This window comes from Oryx dammah, unplaced genomic scaffold (assembly GCF_014754425.2).
Source record: "Oryx dammah isolate SB20612 unplaced genomic scaffold, SCBI_Odam_1.1 HiC_scaffold_3, whole genome shotgun sequence".
NCBI lineage: Eukaryota > Metazoa > Chordata > Mammalia > Artiodactyla > Bovidae > Oryx > Oryx dammah.
This window is the reverse complement of record NW_024070187.1, coordinates 30669988-30687520: the sequence shown is the minus strand read 5'-3', so window position 1 is coordinate 30687520 and position 17533 is coordinate 30669988. Positions and strand designations below refer to the sequence as shown.

The 17533-nt window shown below is 34.7% G+C and overlaps 1 protein-coding gene across 1 annotated transcript in view; it reads left to right on the top strand.

Moving 5' to 3' along the window:
• The window catches only part of GRID2 (glutamate ionotropic receptor delta type subunit 2), a 1625731-nt gene that overhangs the window by 1272722 nt on the left and 335476 nt on the right, over positions 1-17533 (top strand). Inside the window, exon 11 of the mRNA XM_040237847.1 lies at positions 13296-13608. Coding sequence (XP_040093781.1) covers positions 13296-13608 — 313 coding nt within the window. The remainder of the gene's footprint in view (positions 1-13295; positions 13609-17533) is intronic.

Here is a 17533-nt window from a genome sequence, read left to right as displayed (position 1 = left end):
TTGGAAATTCAAGTTAGAAATTATCTTTTCTCATATTTTTAACAACTAAAATCTGGGAAATGTTTAACTTACAAATAAGTAAGTATCAAATTCCAAAGGAACTAACAGTGGAGTCCCAAGTGAAGTTGCAAGTCTATGGATGAGAAGAGAGAGGAAGGAAGGCATGAGTGACTTCATAAGAAAGAAGAAAAGGAAGCAGAAGACTTGCAAGAAGCAGAGCTAAAATAACTTTCAGAAAGAGAAAGTTTAATACCAAGTATTAATGTGCAGAAAACAAATCTGAAACTTGGTAATCCACAATACTGGCCGAGGGAAAGGAACTTAAAAGAAAGTGCACCAGGACAGTACCCTCAAGAAAGCTTTACTTCTGGAGCAACAGGAGTGAAGACGGAAGATATGTGCTCCTTGAAGTCATGGTAGTGAAGGTAGAAGGCCATGAAAGAGCAAAATTAAGAATTCTGTAAAAACTAAGCAGAAACAATACAACCCCCCCCTCCCCCGCCACCCACCCACAAAATCCTCCATTAAAAAAAGCACATGTTACTGCACTGAGAGAAGGGAGCACTATTGAACAAGGAATCTTGTCTACAAGTTATCCAGGAATAGAAAAGTAATTAGACAAGTTCTATTCAGAGCTACTCTAAGAAGAAAAGAAAGTACGTCAATGTATTTTTAAAGCTGGTTAACATTTTCCTCACGTAAGACAAACATAGAGCAAAATAAAACTGTAACATAACACTTCAGACTGAAGTTAATGCCTCAAACAGCCATTTGAAATGTTTTAAAAAGAAAATCTAACAGAATCATAAATTCAAAAGCTAATCATGGAAATGGTCAAATGACAAAGAAATCCAACAAATCTCAGGATATATTTTGAAAAACAAAAGACAAAAAGTATAGGACATGAATTACAAATTGCTCAAAGGAGATTAAGTTAAATTACACTAAAGAATAATAAAGAAAATAACTAAAATTAAAAAAGCAAAAGGTTCAGAGTGAAAGAAACAAAATGAAAAATAGGCCAAAAACATAACACGTGTATATGAAGTCTCTAAAGAAGCAAAACACACAATAATACAATTAATGTTTAAATCTATAAGGTAACTTCTGGAAAATGAAAGAAATGTACTTAATATTCCTAGAAAGACTGATTCAGGACAATAAACTCTGAACTATAGCTTACTAAAAATTATTAAACTTAAAAGACAAAGGAAAAAATCCTCAATGCAAAAGGATCAAACTGTTTTTAATGGTAAAAAGTTAAATCACTATCAGATTTCTCAAGAGCTACACACAAAGCAAGCCGGCACTAGAGAAGCACTATCAAAAAAAAATTTTTTAAGTGCTAGCCAGAGATCCTATATCCATTCAAGATCTCTGTCATGTCTACAGAGAAAACAGTTTCAAACAAACAAGTGCTAAGAGAAAAGTGGACACATGAGCCCCTCGAAACGAAACTAGCAGAGTATGAGCTTCTTTTGACCAAGAAATAACAGGAGAAACTTAGTAAAATGTCTAATCATGATCATTTAGTACGTTTAACTGTAAAACTGATAGTAAAACAAGGTTAGAAACATGGGTTAAATGATAATATGAAATCATCATATGTTGTAAAAGTGAAATGATGGTTTTATTAAACACTGGGAGAAAAAGAAGGAAAGAAAGGGGAAAATAGAATATCATTAACTATAGTGTGAGTATAAGTCACCTATTTTATTTAAAACTTAGAGAAAAAAGGTTAAGCAGGAAAGAAAAGTATTAAAGGCACTATAAAAGGTATAAATATAAAGTTAACCACTATAACAAAAGTACAGACCTTTTTAAAAGCTAAATAAAAAATATCAAAAACACATTACAGAGAAAAACACAGTAAATATAACAAAATTCAAACAATAATAAATAACATAAACAATGAAATATTAATACATTTTTGTATATGTATCAAACATAACATCTTGATTATATACTATTTTCTCAAGCAAACATGAAAAATTAACAAAACTCAGTAATAGATTAGGTCTCATGGAAAACACCATTAAGTTCCATTAAGGAAGATATATTACAAATAACTTTCTCTGATCCAAATATAATAAAACTAGAAAAAAACCAACTTAAAAAATCTTTCCATCTGAAATTAACGAAGTCTTCTATTAAACAACTCTTGAAGAGAAAGGAGAAATACAAATGTATATTACAGACTTTTTTCAAGTAGTGGTAATGAGAACACTACAGGACATCCCTGGTGGTCCAGTGCTTAAGTATCTACACGCCAACGCAGGAGACATAGGTTTGACCCCTGATCCAGGAAGATCCCACCTATCTCACAACAACTAAGGCCTTTAGCCATAACTCCTGAAACTCACCTGCCTAGAGCTGGTGCTCCGCAACAAGAGAAGCCACCGCGATGAGAAGCATGCACAGCACCACTAGAGAAAGCCTGCATGCAGCAACGGAGACAGAGCAGCAAAAACAAATAATTAATTAATTAGAAATAAATCAGTACATATCTGAATCTATAAGAATTATTTATAGTCTTAAAAATCTGTATCAATAAAAATGAAAAAAATGGAAATAAATATAGTTAATTCCATCTTCAAAAGCTAACAAATTAAAAAAATAAATAAAATTTTAAAAAATACCTAAAGCTGACTCATGTTTATATATCGCAGAAACCAACAAACATTGTAAAGCAATTATCCTCCAATTAAAAATAAATTTTTAAAAAAGCTCAAAAGTGTGCAACAAATTTTAACAGAAGATATAAGGAAGATAAAAATAAAAGGAAAAAGTAATAAGGCAAATAAATTTTCAAGCAAATTAAATTAATAAATTAAATCTTGGTTCTTAGAAAATATCAGCAAAAGAGACAACATATTAGCGAAACCAGTCAAACAAAAGAGAACTTAGACCAATGTATACGAAAGTTCGGAGAAGGCAATGGCACCCACTCCAGTACTTTTGCCTGGAAAACCCCATGGGCGGAGGAGCCTGGTGGGCTGCAGTCCATGAGGTCGCAAAGAGTCGGACACAACTGAGCGACTTCACTTTCACTTTTCACTTTCATACATTGGAGAAGGAAATGGCCACCCACTCCAGTGTTCTTGCCTGGAGAATCCCAGGGATGAGGGAGCCTGGTGGGAGGCCGTCTATGGGGTCACACAGAGTCGGACACGACTGAAGTGACTTAGCAGTAGCAGCAGCATACGAAAGTTATCAAGGAATTATCTCACGCAAGAGGACCTTGCCTAGAGTGTTTCACAGGTGAACTCAGCCAGTTCTTTAGAGAATAGATCCTCCACTGCTGCTCCAGATTAAGGGAGACTAAGAGACACAACTACTAAATACAAGACATGATTCTGAACTAAATTGCTAATATGGGACAGTATTGGGACCAATGACAAAGTCGTAATATGAACCGCAGAATAAAGTCTGGTATCAACGTTAAATTTCCTCAATTTGTGGTTCTATCTGCAGAATATCACTGTTATTTTAAAATAATAATATATATGGTTGTGCTCTAAAAGAGAAAAAATAGACTTGAATAGACTAGAATAAATAGAAAAATATAATGTTCTTAGATCCAAAGACTGTTAAAATATTTTTAACCAAAGTAAATTAGGTTATCTTTGAGTCCATTCAAAATTCCAGAGTGACTTTATGAATTTATGAGAGTGATTTAAAATACATTGGAAGATATATTTATATAGTTTTAACTTTAAAAAATCTGAAGGTGAAAACAATGGAGAGCAAGAAATTCATGAACTGTAGATATTGACAATATTGACATAAAGATAAAAAATTAAAATTGTATGAAATTGGACCAGTAGAAAAGAAGTCCCAGAACATATGTGTGTGTGTGTTTGTGTGTGTGTGTGTGTGTGTGATTGTATGAATTAAGCATATGTTAAAAGAGTCATTTCAAATCAGGAGAGAAATTGTACATTCTTCTAGAGCAGTACTGAGGGAGTGGGCTCATTGTTTGAAGGGGGAAGTGATTATGTTCACATCACATAGACTGTGGAGACAACCTGCCATCCAACCATCTCATCCTCTGTCACCCTCCTTCTCCTTCTGCTTTCAATCTTTTCCCAGCATCAGGGTCTTTTCCAAAGAGTAAGTTCTTCCCATCAGGTGGCCAAAGTATTGGAGTTTCAGCTTCGATATTAGTACTTCTAAAGAGTATTCAGGGCTGATTTCCTTTAAGATTGACTGGTTTTAGCTCATTACTATCCCAGTACTGTCTCATCTTAGCAATTTATTTAGTGCTTACCAGCATTGGAGAAGGAAATGGCTGCCCACTCCAGTGTTCTTGCCTGGAAAATCCCAGGGATGGGGGAGCCTGGTGGGCTGCCATCTATGGGGTCGCACAGAGTGGGACACGACTGAAGCAACTTAGCAGCAGCAGCAGCACTATGTAATGGTTTCCCTGGTGGATCAGACAGTAAAGAATCCACCTGCAGTACAGGAGACCTGGGTTCAATCCCTGCGTCAGGAAGATGCCCTGGAGAAGGGAATGGCAACCCACTCCAGTATTCTTGCCTGGAGAATCCCATGGACAGAGGAGCCTGGCAGGCTACAATCCAAAGGGTTGCAAAGAGTTGGACACGAGTGAAGCAACTTAGCATACACACAAGCACTGTATTGATGTTAAATAGTAGCTATAGTATAATGTAGCTACTACTAATATAGCTAGTATAGCTAATATAGCTACTACTATATAGATGTTAAATATTAGTAGCTATAGTGCAATAACAAAATATTCTTAGTACTTGTCTTAATTGGATTATTAGTTCCCTTATCATGCCCTAAGCTATAATCAAATTAATACCATTCTAAATATTATTCAGCCATAAAAAGGAATGAAATTATGCCATTTGCAGCAATGTGGATGGAACTAGAGAATATCATGCTTAGTGAAGTAAGTCAGACAGAGAAAAACAAATACGGTATGTTATCACTTATATGTAGAATCTAAAATATTGAATAAATTACTGTATACAGCAAACAGAAACAGACAGATATACAAAATATACTAGTTGTTATAGAGAAAGGGAAGAAGGGAGAGCAAGATAGGGGTATCAGGAAAAGTAGTATGATAAAATAGATAAGCAACAAGGATATGCTGTATAGCATGGAGAATTATGGTCATTATTTTGTAATAACTTTCAATGGAGTATAATCTATAAAAATGATCACTATGGTGTATACCTAAAACTAATATAATGTTGTAAATCAACATACTTCAAAAAACAAAAATCAATACCATTCTTTCAATGAGCTTGCAAATACTCTGCATAGAAGTGTGGTTGTTGTTCAGTCAAAAGTCGTGTCCAACTCTGCAACTCCATGACTGCAACAGGCCATGCCTCCCTGTCCCTCACCACTCCCGGAGTTTGCCCAAGTTCATGTCTGTTGCATCAGTGATGCCATCCAACTGTCTCATCTATGTCACCCTCTTCTCCTTCTGCCTTCAATCGTTTCCAGCATCAGGGTCTTTTCCAATGAGTCAGATGTTTGCATCAGGTGGCCAAAGTATTGGAGCTTCAGCTTCATCATCAGTCCTTCCACTGAGTATTCAGGGTTGATTTCCTTTAGGATTGGCTGATTTGATCACCTTGCTGTCCAAGCATAGAAGTGTAAAAGTAAATATATAAAAACATTAAGGGAGTTATAATAGTAATCATCCTATTAGGATTTGGCTGTTTTCTTTATTTTGTTCTTTTAAAATTCTTTAGAATTTTTAAGTATAATCTTAATTTAAGAATGAATGTTACTTTAATGACAATCTCATTGGTTTTGCCTGGATATTTATTCACTTCCAGTGGTATATTTGAAAAGTAATGTATATTGTACTATGTTTTTATTAATATGATTGAAACTGAAATATTAATATATAACAGTGACATGTGAAAACTTATTTGTTTCTTTCAAAGAAATACATAAAGTCTTGACATTGAGAAAATTAACCGTTTGTGATTACTCTGACAATTTGTTTTTTTCCCCCAGTACTTATGTTTTGTTTTTTTGTAAGGGCAGTAACAACTGACATATTGCATTTACTAAGACCGGTTGAAACTTTAAGGTCTTTAAGGTAAAGTGTTTAGAACAAGAATGTTTATATTCCCATATTAGCAGAAAATGACCATAATATGAGGTCTCAATAAATGATTTTTAGAATTAAAATTTCAGAGTTAGAAAAGCTCTTATATTACCAATTAAATCTATTCTTTATACAGATGAGTAATCTAAAGTGATGAAGGTTTGCCTACTTGCCCAAAGTCATGTCATATATCATTAAATAAAAGTTAAGACTTGAATACATTCTTTCTTTCTTCTCTGCCACCTTTCTTTCCCCTCCTTCCCTCCTTCTCCAACCCTTCTTCTCATCCTCTTTAGCATTTCTTCAATGCCTATTTTGTCCCAAGCAAGTCTGAAATTTTTACATTAAAATATTATTTCAAGACCAAAGAATAGAAAACAATGTTTAAGAAAACTGTCAAGAAATTTTTAAAAATCTATGAACAGTTCATTCTTGTGGAGAGTAGGATAAAAATGTATGATTTAAGAATTTGAATAGGCAGGATAGACCTAGAGGCTTGTTAAATATGTGCTAAGGCTCTTTAATAATGATTTTTCTTCCACTTTGTGCAAAAAAATCTTTAAGGTGAAAATGAGAGAATAGGGGGAGGGACTTACCAGATGGTTCAGTGGTTCAGACTCCATGCTTCCAAAGCAGAGTCCAGGTTTGATCCCTGGTTAGGAACTAAGATCCCACATGCCATGCAAGGCAGCAAAAAAAAAAAAAAAAGAAGAAGAAGAAGAAGAATGATAGTGGAAAATACTTAAAGGAATTGAAAGCATCTTTCAGTTCAGTTCAGTTCAGTTGCTCAGTCGTGTCCAGCTCTTTGCGACCCCATGGACTGCAGCACGCCAGACTTCCCTGTCCATCACCAACTCCCGGAGTTTACTCAAACTCATGTCCATTGAGTCGTTGATGCCATCCAACCATCTCATTCTCTGTTGTCTGCTTGTCCTCCTGCCTTCAATCTTCCCCAGCATCAGGGTCTTTTCCAATGAGTCAGTTTTTCACATCAGGTGGCCAAAGTGTTGCAGTTTCAGCTTCAGCATCAGTCCTTCCAATGAATATTCAGTACTGATTTCCTTTAGGATTGACTGGTTGGATCTCCTTGCAGTCCAGGAGTCTTTAATGAGGCACCTTTAATGGTTCAAATTTCCAAGTCTAAATGAATGATATCCTAAGGGAGTAACGCATTTCCTGAGGTGATTTATGAGTTACTATAGATAATATGTGCAAAACAAGAAAAAGAGCTGTTATATCATTGGAGATTGACATATTCAAAATTAGGAAAGAAAATTCATTCTCCAGAGCAATGAATTTGATTTTATTTTCTGATAAATTTATGGAATGGATTATTAATCAGATGTGTTATACGTGGCAATGAAGTAAGCAGTTCATTTTCTTTTTTGATGGCATTAGCTATTCATAAAATCAATATGATGACTCATATATTTTGAGTTCAATAATGCCTTTTACACAGCACTTAAAAACTATATAGAGAAAATTGACTGGATGACAGTATAGTAAAAATACTTGTAGATGACTAAAAAAATCGTACCTGAAGTGTTAACTAATGAACTATTGTCAACGTGGGTAGCACTGTAGAGGCAAGTTTCAATACTTCCAACTTGCCCACATACTTTTCATAAGTATTTTACTAGTAATGTAGATAAAGAAGTAAAAGCCTGCTTCTCAAACTTCTAAATGAGTCAAAATGAGCAGGAAAAGGTGATGTAATTGTTGATAGTAAAGATCCCAAATGTTTTAGAAGAATGTGAAGATCAAAAACACCAAAGAATGAAATTGGTGAAAGACAAAGATAAAATTCAACATGGATCACACCCTTGTAGTGGTAAGAGGCTTGCGTAACTCGGTGCAGTTATGAGGCATGCCGTGCAGGGCCACCCAAGATGAATGTGTCATAGTGGAGAGTTCTGGCCAAAGGGGGTCCACCGGAGGAGAGAATGGCAAACCACTTCAGTATTTTGCCTCAAGAACCCCATAAACAATGTAAAATTCAATGTTTTGCTTCAAACTCAACTGCATAGGATTTCTGAGGACTTTTGATCAACAGTATTTTGTTTTAAAATATTTTGTAATTTTAAGATCAATAATTTTTATTTGATCCTAAATTTAGTCTAAGTCCATCTTTGTATGAAAAGCTCCCTTGGTGATTGAATAAACAAATTATTTTTATTTTAAAGTAACTTTTCTAAGTAGAGAATAAACTAGTGTTCTCCAAGTATTTGAAAAACTGTCATAGAGGGAGATCTATTTAGATTTATAATGTGATATATCAGAGACATACTTAATAGAAGATACAGAGAAATATATATCAGTTCATAATAAAATCAATATGTTATATTAATTAGAATATTTCAAATGTAAATTTTTCATCTTCGTAATTGAGCTTGTTAGAATATTAAATAATATAATGTATGTGGAGCATGTAACATGGCACTAGATATATAGTAAGCATTAAATAAATGTATAGCTATTGGTATTAGTAGTATAATGTCCTTAGCATTATGCTCAAGCATAAATTACATGACTGTTTGTTGGATATGCTCATTTATTTCAAATTAAAGTTAGAGTAAATGTGTTTCAATACTTTGTGTGTAAGTTTCTGAAAGTCAATGAGCCTATGGCTTATTAGGCATGTCCCATTGTATTATCCAGGGCTTTGTAGGTAGCTCAGACAGTAAAGAATCTGCCTGCAATGTGGCAGACCTGGGTTCTATCCCTGGGTTGGGAAGATCCCTTAGAGAAGGAAATGGCTACCCACTCCAGTTTTCTTGCCTGGAGAATTCCATGGACAGAGAAGCCTGGCAGGCTACAGTTCATGTGGTCGCAAAGAATCAGACATGACTGAGCAACTAACTCTTTTACTTCACTTTCATTGTATTATCCATCCATCTCTTATATGACTAGAAGAATGTAAATCTTCTATCTCCTGTCAAGGTAAATGCTACAACTGTGTGATTAGAACAATTGAAAAATACTTCTATTCTACAACAGTTTTAGTGCTAGATCTTATCAAAATTCAAATAAGCACCTTTACATTAAACACTTGACATATAGTAATAGTTTGTAATATATTGAACCTGCCCTAGTAGACTCTACCTTAGCTAATGGTAAATAACATAAACATAAGTATATTGATAAAGCAAGAACCTGACTTTAATTATTGAAATAATTAAGATAAAATCTTCTATCACTTCTATAAAACAGTAGATTCTTATATTGCCATTTTATTTTTATTCTGTAAAATCCCCTCTTTGTCAGTTATGCTGAGAAATAGAAAACTTATTAGAATCGGTTAATGAATATCTAGTAAATATTCCACTTTCCTTCATGTGAAACAAGAATTTATTGATGATGAATCTATGCCAAATAAGTGTGCTGGATACAAGAATATGCCAATTTTTTGTTAAAGTGACAGTCCCTGCCTTCACAGGACTTTTGGTCTAATAGAAAATTTCATTGGTCAAAAATCATACAAATATGGGTAAAATTACAACTGATATAACTGCCAGGAAAGTGAGGGATACTCCTTCTAATAGTGTAAAGAACAGAATTATTATTCCAGTCAAAACAGCCCACAGATAGCTTCCCTGCGGAAGTGATAATTGAGCTGATTTATGAATATGAAGAAGAGTTCACTTGAAGCTTCAGGAGGATCAGCTCAGATAGTATAATCAGAATGTAAGATCGTGCATCACAAAGAAGTGCTGGAAAGAAAACTAGTCCAGTAGGAATATGGTGAGGTAGGTGGAGGATAGTCTATCCAAAGATGTATATACTTTATTAAAGATTTTAATCTCTTTTCTTAAAAGCAGTACAAATCCACAGAAAACCTTTAAACTGTGGTAAGGAACAGGATGAGATTTGCTCAACAGAAAGACTGCCAAGATGTAAGACTTATGTGAAAAGATATCCAGTGAAGCAGGAAAACATTGGAAGAGGACTGATTTGAGTTGAATAATTCTGTTGTGGTCTTGGCCACATTAAATTCGAAGTGTTTTGGAGACATCTAATAGAAATATCAATTATGTAATTACATAAATCATTCTAGACTCCAGAGCTCAGCTCTAAATCTAGAAGTATAAATTTGTAAATCATGTGTGTAGATGGGGATCAATGGGGGTAATGGATATGAATGGGCTTGCTGAGGCAGAGGATCTCAAATAAGAAAAGGGCCAAGTACAGAGGATCACCAACGTCAAATTGCCAAGAAATGGATGTTTAAGCATCTGAAATGGAAGGAAATGGTTGTTAAGTTTATTGATAGAGGGTTGGCATTAGATAGGAGGACAGTTTCTCCATAGCAGATAAATTTGAATCAAATAGGCTGGATGTGGGATATAGATTGAGAAACAGAAATAAGTATGAATTTTAATTCAGTATCTTCTGTGTCCTCTGTAAAACAGCAGTGGAGGTCATCTTCTGAGAGTTAGAGGGACTGAGAAAATTAAATATTTTATGAGGCTAAACATGGGAGAAGTCATTGTAGAAACTGAACAAGTGAGTTGAAATACACATACATACATGCATGCATAAATACATAAATACACAGACAAATGATAGACAAAGAGGGAGGGAAAGAAAGAAAGGCATGGTTGTTTGAGCATTTTTGGTTACTTGGACCTTTTCAAGAAGTTTTAGGAACATCTTTCTGAGTCAGTGGTTCTTGCTTTTTCTTCTGCTACAGTACACCTTCTTTATTAGAAGTAAAGAATATTACATACTAATAACAAACACAATGGTCTGCTATATTACTGATTCACAAGTCTGGAGTCAGGCGCTTCCTCAGGAAGTTGTATACAAATCTCAAAGACAGAAAAATCTGTGTGTTATTGGGTATGTGTTGTGTTTGTAAATGCATTTGTGCAGTTTAAAAAGCCCATTTTATGATTCTAATATCCTCTCCACAGGGCGACTGGGAATTTCTCCTTGAGCACAGAATAACCAAGTGTTTGACAGTAGACTAGAATTTAGAAAGTTCTTCATAGAAACAGGAAAAGCAATTATTATTTTTAATAAATATTTTAGCATATGCAAAGTAATCAGTTCACTTCTCCAAAAGAAAACAATAACAAATAAAACACAATGTCCCCTAGATATTTTTATTACAGAAATTTACGGTGTGATATGTGCAAGTATCTATTATCAGTATAGTAATTATTCTGATTCATAATCATTAAATGTAAAACATTTAGTTATTTATTAGCAAAATATTTGTGAACATTTACAAATATTTAATCAATATGTTTTCAGCAAATTCCTTCTTAGATGGAAATTTTTTTACTTTGACTCATAAAGTGCTTTGGGTCCCTAGTGCATCAATTCATAAATTACTAATCCACAGTACTTTAATATCCTGAAAAAGGAAATGTGTTTTCTGAGAATTTAATTGAATCTTGAGGAGTTACTTATTCACCACTGAGGTTGGGATAAGTGAATCAGCTCACAATAGTCATACTAAAGACAGTTATATTCATTTCACAAATAGGTAAACTGAAGCTCAGAAAAAATAGGACTAAAGTGCTAAGGATCCAGGTTACATTTCTTTCAGAAAAAAACCCGATTCCTAGTAAATAAACAATGTAAAATAAATACATGAGCTTGAAAGCAATAACTATTTCTCTGAAAATTCATTTCCGTATAGTGTTACTAAGTTTAATACTTCTCAGTTAATAAGCCTAAATTCATAGTACTTATGATAATATAGCCTTGTTGCAGTGTAAATAGTAAAATTAAGAAAACAAATTTCAAACTCTTTTAAAGTAAAAATTTTCCTAAAACTAGTTATCCTAATTACCTACAATATGAGCCATTTGGCAAATGAATGATTTCTTGCAGTATGGTAAAATGATTATAAGCACAGGCTTTGGAGTAAGAAAAACATAGCTTTAATATTTGGCTTCTGAAAACTTCATAAGTGTGAGGACTGAAATAAGTTACTTAAACTCTTGAAGTTTTAGTTTCTTCATCTATGGAATGGATAAGAAAAATGTAATTCATAATTCATTGTAAGGATTAAATGAGAAAAGTAATTCTAATACTTAGCACAGGGCCTAGCATCAAAATATACGGATGAGCTGATACACACATACAAACACACACACACAGCTTAACTTTAGGTAGAGTATCTTTGTAGCTGTTATTACTTCAGAAGCTAGATGTATCTGAGTTGATTTAGCATTCCACTAGGCATGTTACTTTTCATGTCTTTTTTCCTCCAAAAGCATTAAAACCAATTTCTGTATTCTTTCATTAAACAATAACAAAAAAAGAACAGGGAAAATGTTCAACAATTTACTATTGTTTGTGTTTGTCTAAAAGAAGCTTTCTGCAAGTTTGGTCACAGCTATAGATCATTATTTCAAACAACATGCATAGTTTAGATATTTAAATATTTTTTACATCATAGAATTTAAATGTGAAATCATTTTTTCTGTGCTTTTACTGCAATTCTATGCGCCTTATTATATAAGCCAAATAGCATATGCTATGATTTTGATTGCTAAATACTGAGAATCTAAGGCACACTCTGAGAAGAATGGTTATTGCTCCAAGAAGAGTATTTGTCTCCTTAATCTAATTGTTTACTAAAATGTTTCTGAGGTTTAAAAAATAAAATTATGGTAGAAATTTCTGGTGTATGATGCTATAGCTTAGTGCCATGAAAGCTTTAATAAACTCTAATGTATGTAGAACCTAATAATATAAATTTTAATGCAGAGAAGTCTAAACCAAGGGTGAAATGCCATGTTGAATGTTTTTAATAACCTAATAATTTACACAGTAATGATATATTGAATTTCTTGGATATATTTTCTCAGGAAGAATTGTTTAGAATAAGTTTTATCTTTGCTACTGTGTTAATGATGGCTTTGATAAAGTTACCCAAGGAAAAAAGACAGTTTCCTTCAGGAGTTACCTGTGTCTGAAATAATCTTCCTGATTTCACATGCACTGATAATATGAATAAGGTAATTTGTCTAACTCTCCTGAGCTAAGATTTGCAGTAGGAAATGCAAAATTCACATATGGCTATTCTCTAAGAAGTCTCTGCTGTGCTTTTCAGTTTTTATAAAAAGGCTTAAGATGTTGCCTGAGGCATCTATTTTTTTCCCTCAAGACAGACTACAGTGCCACAGATAAAGTTGTTTTTCACACTGCTAACATATTCCTTTCTCTTTCCATTTCTCAGAGAGCTGACATAGGAATTTCTGCTTTAACCATCACCCCAGACCGTGAGAATGTGGTGGACTTTACAACACGTTACATGGACTACTCAGTGGGAGTCCTGCTTCGAAGGGCTGAAAAGACAGTGGATATGTTTGCTTGTCTTGCCCCGTTTGATCTCTCACTATGGGCCTGTATTGCTGGCACAGTCCTTCTAGTGGGCCTACTGGTCTACCTCTTGAATTGGCTTAATCCTCCACGGTTACAAATGGGATCAGTGACTTCTACTACTCTCTACAACTCCATGTGGTTTGTGTATGGATCCTTCGTGCAACAAGGTAAGGATACAAAATGTGGTATAGTATAAGAAAGAAGTGTGTTGTCTTCATATGCCCTGAATTCAGTTCAGAAGGTGCTGTATCTTGACATCAATAAATGTTCTAAAAGGTCTTCAGAGCAACACTCAGAAAAGAACACATTCTACTCTTCCCTAGTGGACCTCAGACACCAGATTTCCAGCAAAAAAAAAAAAAAATAGTACAGTATCTTTTGATGTAAATTCGATTTCATCAACAAAGCCAAAGATAAATGTCAGATGTCAGGTTCACGAGAAACTCAAGATGAAATTTTCCGAAACTAAAATTCTGAGAAATAGTCTTACTGGGATGAAAATACCTACTACCAGACATTGCTTAATTATTTACATATGTAAGAGATGTTGAGACTTGCTTTCTGTGGAGAGACATCATTTCATGTATTAAAAATATTTATTGGCAGTGAAAAGCCCTCAAGATTCCAATAAGAAAACTTAATGCTATATCTTTCACTTTAATACATGATCTTTACCAGTTGTTCAACTGAAATTTCATTGTATTCTACAGAATATCTTTGCTGTGTTGTTTGATAGTCAATCTGCCTACTCTTTAAACTTGTCTACATAATCACTTGACTCTGTTTCAGAATAGAACAATACTTGTTAAATCCCTTATTTGAGACTACTGTCATCATAGAAAATGAAATAATAAAATACTTAGGGGATTATTAGTTTCTAGCAGATGTGTCATATGTATTGAAGAGGAGACATAGGTGTCACAGTGGAGACATATGATGCTTTTGCCTTAATATTTATTAATACAACTCTCAATAACATCTTATTTTTAAAATATACTTGCTATTGGATCTTCCATTAAATTTCATCCTTTCTATCTCATTTGACTAATAAGTTTTGTCTAGACTTTTAATCTCTACTTTCTTACTTAAAATCTGTCCCTTAAACATGGTTTTCCCCACTACCTTTCTGTATCTTCATATATTTATCACAGAAAGTTTTGGCCCATTAAATAATCACTAATCTAGTAGATACTTGCATCCGTGCATGCTCAGTAATGTACAACTGTTTCTGACCCCATGGACTACATATAACTCATCAAACTTCTCTCTCCATGGGATTTCTCAGGCATGACTACTGGAGAGGGTTGCCATTTCCTTCTCCAGAGGATTTTCCCATACCAGGGATTGAACCTGCATCTCTTGCCTCTCCTGCATTGGCAGGCAGATTCTTTACCACTAGCGCCACCTAGGAAGTCCATGTAGTAGATAGTTAATCCACACCTTTTATTTAATAGAACTTTGCTAGAAGGCAATGGCACCCCACTCCAGTACTCTTGCCTGGGAAATCCCAGGAACAGAGGAGCCTGGTAGGCTACAGTCCATGGGGTTGCTAAGAGTTGGACACGACTGAGCGACTTCACTTTCACTTTTCACTTTCATGCATTGGAGATGGAAATGGCAACCCACTCCAGTGTTCTTGCCTGGAGAATCCCAGGGACGGGGGAGACTGGTGGGCTTCCATCTATGGGGTCACACAGAGTCGGACACGACTGATGTGACTTAGCAGCTTAGCAGCAGGCACTGAGTATACAGTTGTGAACAAAAGAGTCTTTGCCATCATTGATCTACAAGTCCTTTGGTACATAAACATGTAAAACCCACATGTGGTAGAGATCAGCACAGTCTGTTATGAGATCATAGAGGGAGGGAGGCTACATATATCTTATTGTGGCAAAGAAGGCTTTTTGAGTTAATACTGTATGAACAGACAGAATTAACTATGCAAAAGGCTTATTGAGGAAGAGGATGGGGGAAGGACACATAGATGGTAGGACAAAATTGAAGACCAAGAAGTGAGAGGAAAGTACATTAATCATTGTAGGATGTAACTGATAAAGATAGGCTGAAGATATATTTGTTAATAGCAGGGATTTAAATTTGATCTTCAGGGAAATTATCAGCAATTTAAAGGCATTAAACAGGAAAATACATGTTTAAATTTTAACTATAGAAATATTCTGATTATCAAATGGAGGAAATTGAAAAAGAACAATGTGGAAAGGGAAAAAAATTAGCTGAGTATTATAATAACTAAGTAAAGAGGCAGTGTGGCTTGCACAAAGGAAAGATGACATTGGGAATAAAAAGAAGGGTATTGATGAACTGGAGTTAATAGAACATGATAAATTATACAGTGGTATGGGGGATTGATACCAAAGGACAAAAAGGAGGTGAAATTTTATGCTAAATTTCTGGATTGGGAAGTTATGTGTATTGGATGTTAATGTCATTTCTGGGGGAAAAAAATTAGAGAGAAGCAGGTGTGATAGGGAAGGTAACACAGGCATTTTGGTGCCTTTGAGCTATGGTATCTGTGAAATATCCAGGGGTATATTTCTAATGCTTTTTAGTGGTTTGATATATTTGTCAGAAACACAGAAAAGCCATCTGGGCTGGATTATATATTGGATATATATTGAGGCAATATTGGCATGTAAGAGATAATTGAAGCCAAGAAAGTGAATCATATCATACAGAGTAGTTGTTCTTAACTGCATACTCCTGATTGAAGACCACTACCCAGAAAGGGCCTAGGACAGAGCCCAGTAGAAATGAATGAGTAGAGGAAATTTCAGTGGTAAATTATAAAGAATGACAAGAAAGAAGTAAGTACCACATATACCATCTAGTTGTACACACACAAAGTAAAGATAATTTTTGAATATGGAAGATTTGGTTGACAGAGTTAAACATTTCAATGAATTGAATAAAATTAATACTTGAAAGGCATTCACTGGATTTAGTGATAACCTTTTTATGGGCAGTGTTCCAGTGACTATAGCTGTGTAACAAATTAATTTAAAACCTATCAATTTTGTGCATCACAGAGCCAGACAAAACATGGTGAAGGTGGTTTGTCTTTGCTCAATAATCTCCAAACTCCCGCTAGACAGCCCAAAGTTTGCAAGCTAAACTCATCTGAAGGCTTGTTCATTCTACTCACATGTCTGGTAGTTAATGCTTGCTGAGAGCTATTTTCCTCTGTGGCCTTTCTCTATAGGATAATTTGGCTTTCTCACAGCATGATGGTTGATTTCTCTGTAGAGAACATCCTCAAAATAGAGAAAAAAGTCAATGAAACAGAAGAATTTTGTAGTCCAGCTTGGGGATTACAAATTTGTATGCTGGTGTGAGCTTCTCTTGCAGGAAACACTCTGTATGTGCCACCTCACTGCTTTGTAATGACAATTAAAATGGTTTAAAATGTGAACTTCTTAGATGCAATAACTTACACAAGTATCACATAAGTGTTTACTAAATAAAAAACAAAAACTTAGGCTCAACTATGAACAGTTAGGCACATGAAAAAAAGGGTAACAAGGCAAATTACTTTAAAGTATTGCCAAATCTGTGGTTGAAATCATAGATATTAGCATACATGGAGAAATAAAGGAATAGAAGCACCAATGATGAGTCCAATAGTGAGTAAGACCAGAAGGTAATAGAGTAGTAGTGGGAGAGAGTACAGTTCTCAATGAGGCCAAAGAACAATAGTGGAAACATTAGTGTAAGAGTTGAAAGTTTGTATTTACCGAATGGGACCTGTGGATGTGGATTCCTAAAGAGGTATTATGCAAAAAAGATCTTAATGACCCAGATAGCCACAAAGGTGTGATCACTCACCTAGTGCCAGACCTCCTGGAGTGTGAAGTCAAGTGGGCCTTAGGAAGCATCGCTACTAACAAAGCTATCGGAGGTGATGGAATCCGAGCTGAGCTATTTAAATCTTAAAAGATGATGCTGTGAAAGTGCTGCACTCAGTATGCAAGCAAATGTGGAAAACTCAGCAGCCACAGGACTAGAAATGTCAGTTTACATTTCCAATGTGAAAGAAAGGCAATGCCAAAGAATATTCAAACTACCACACAATTG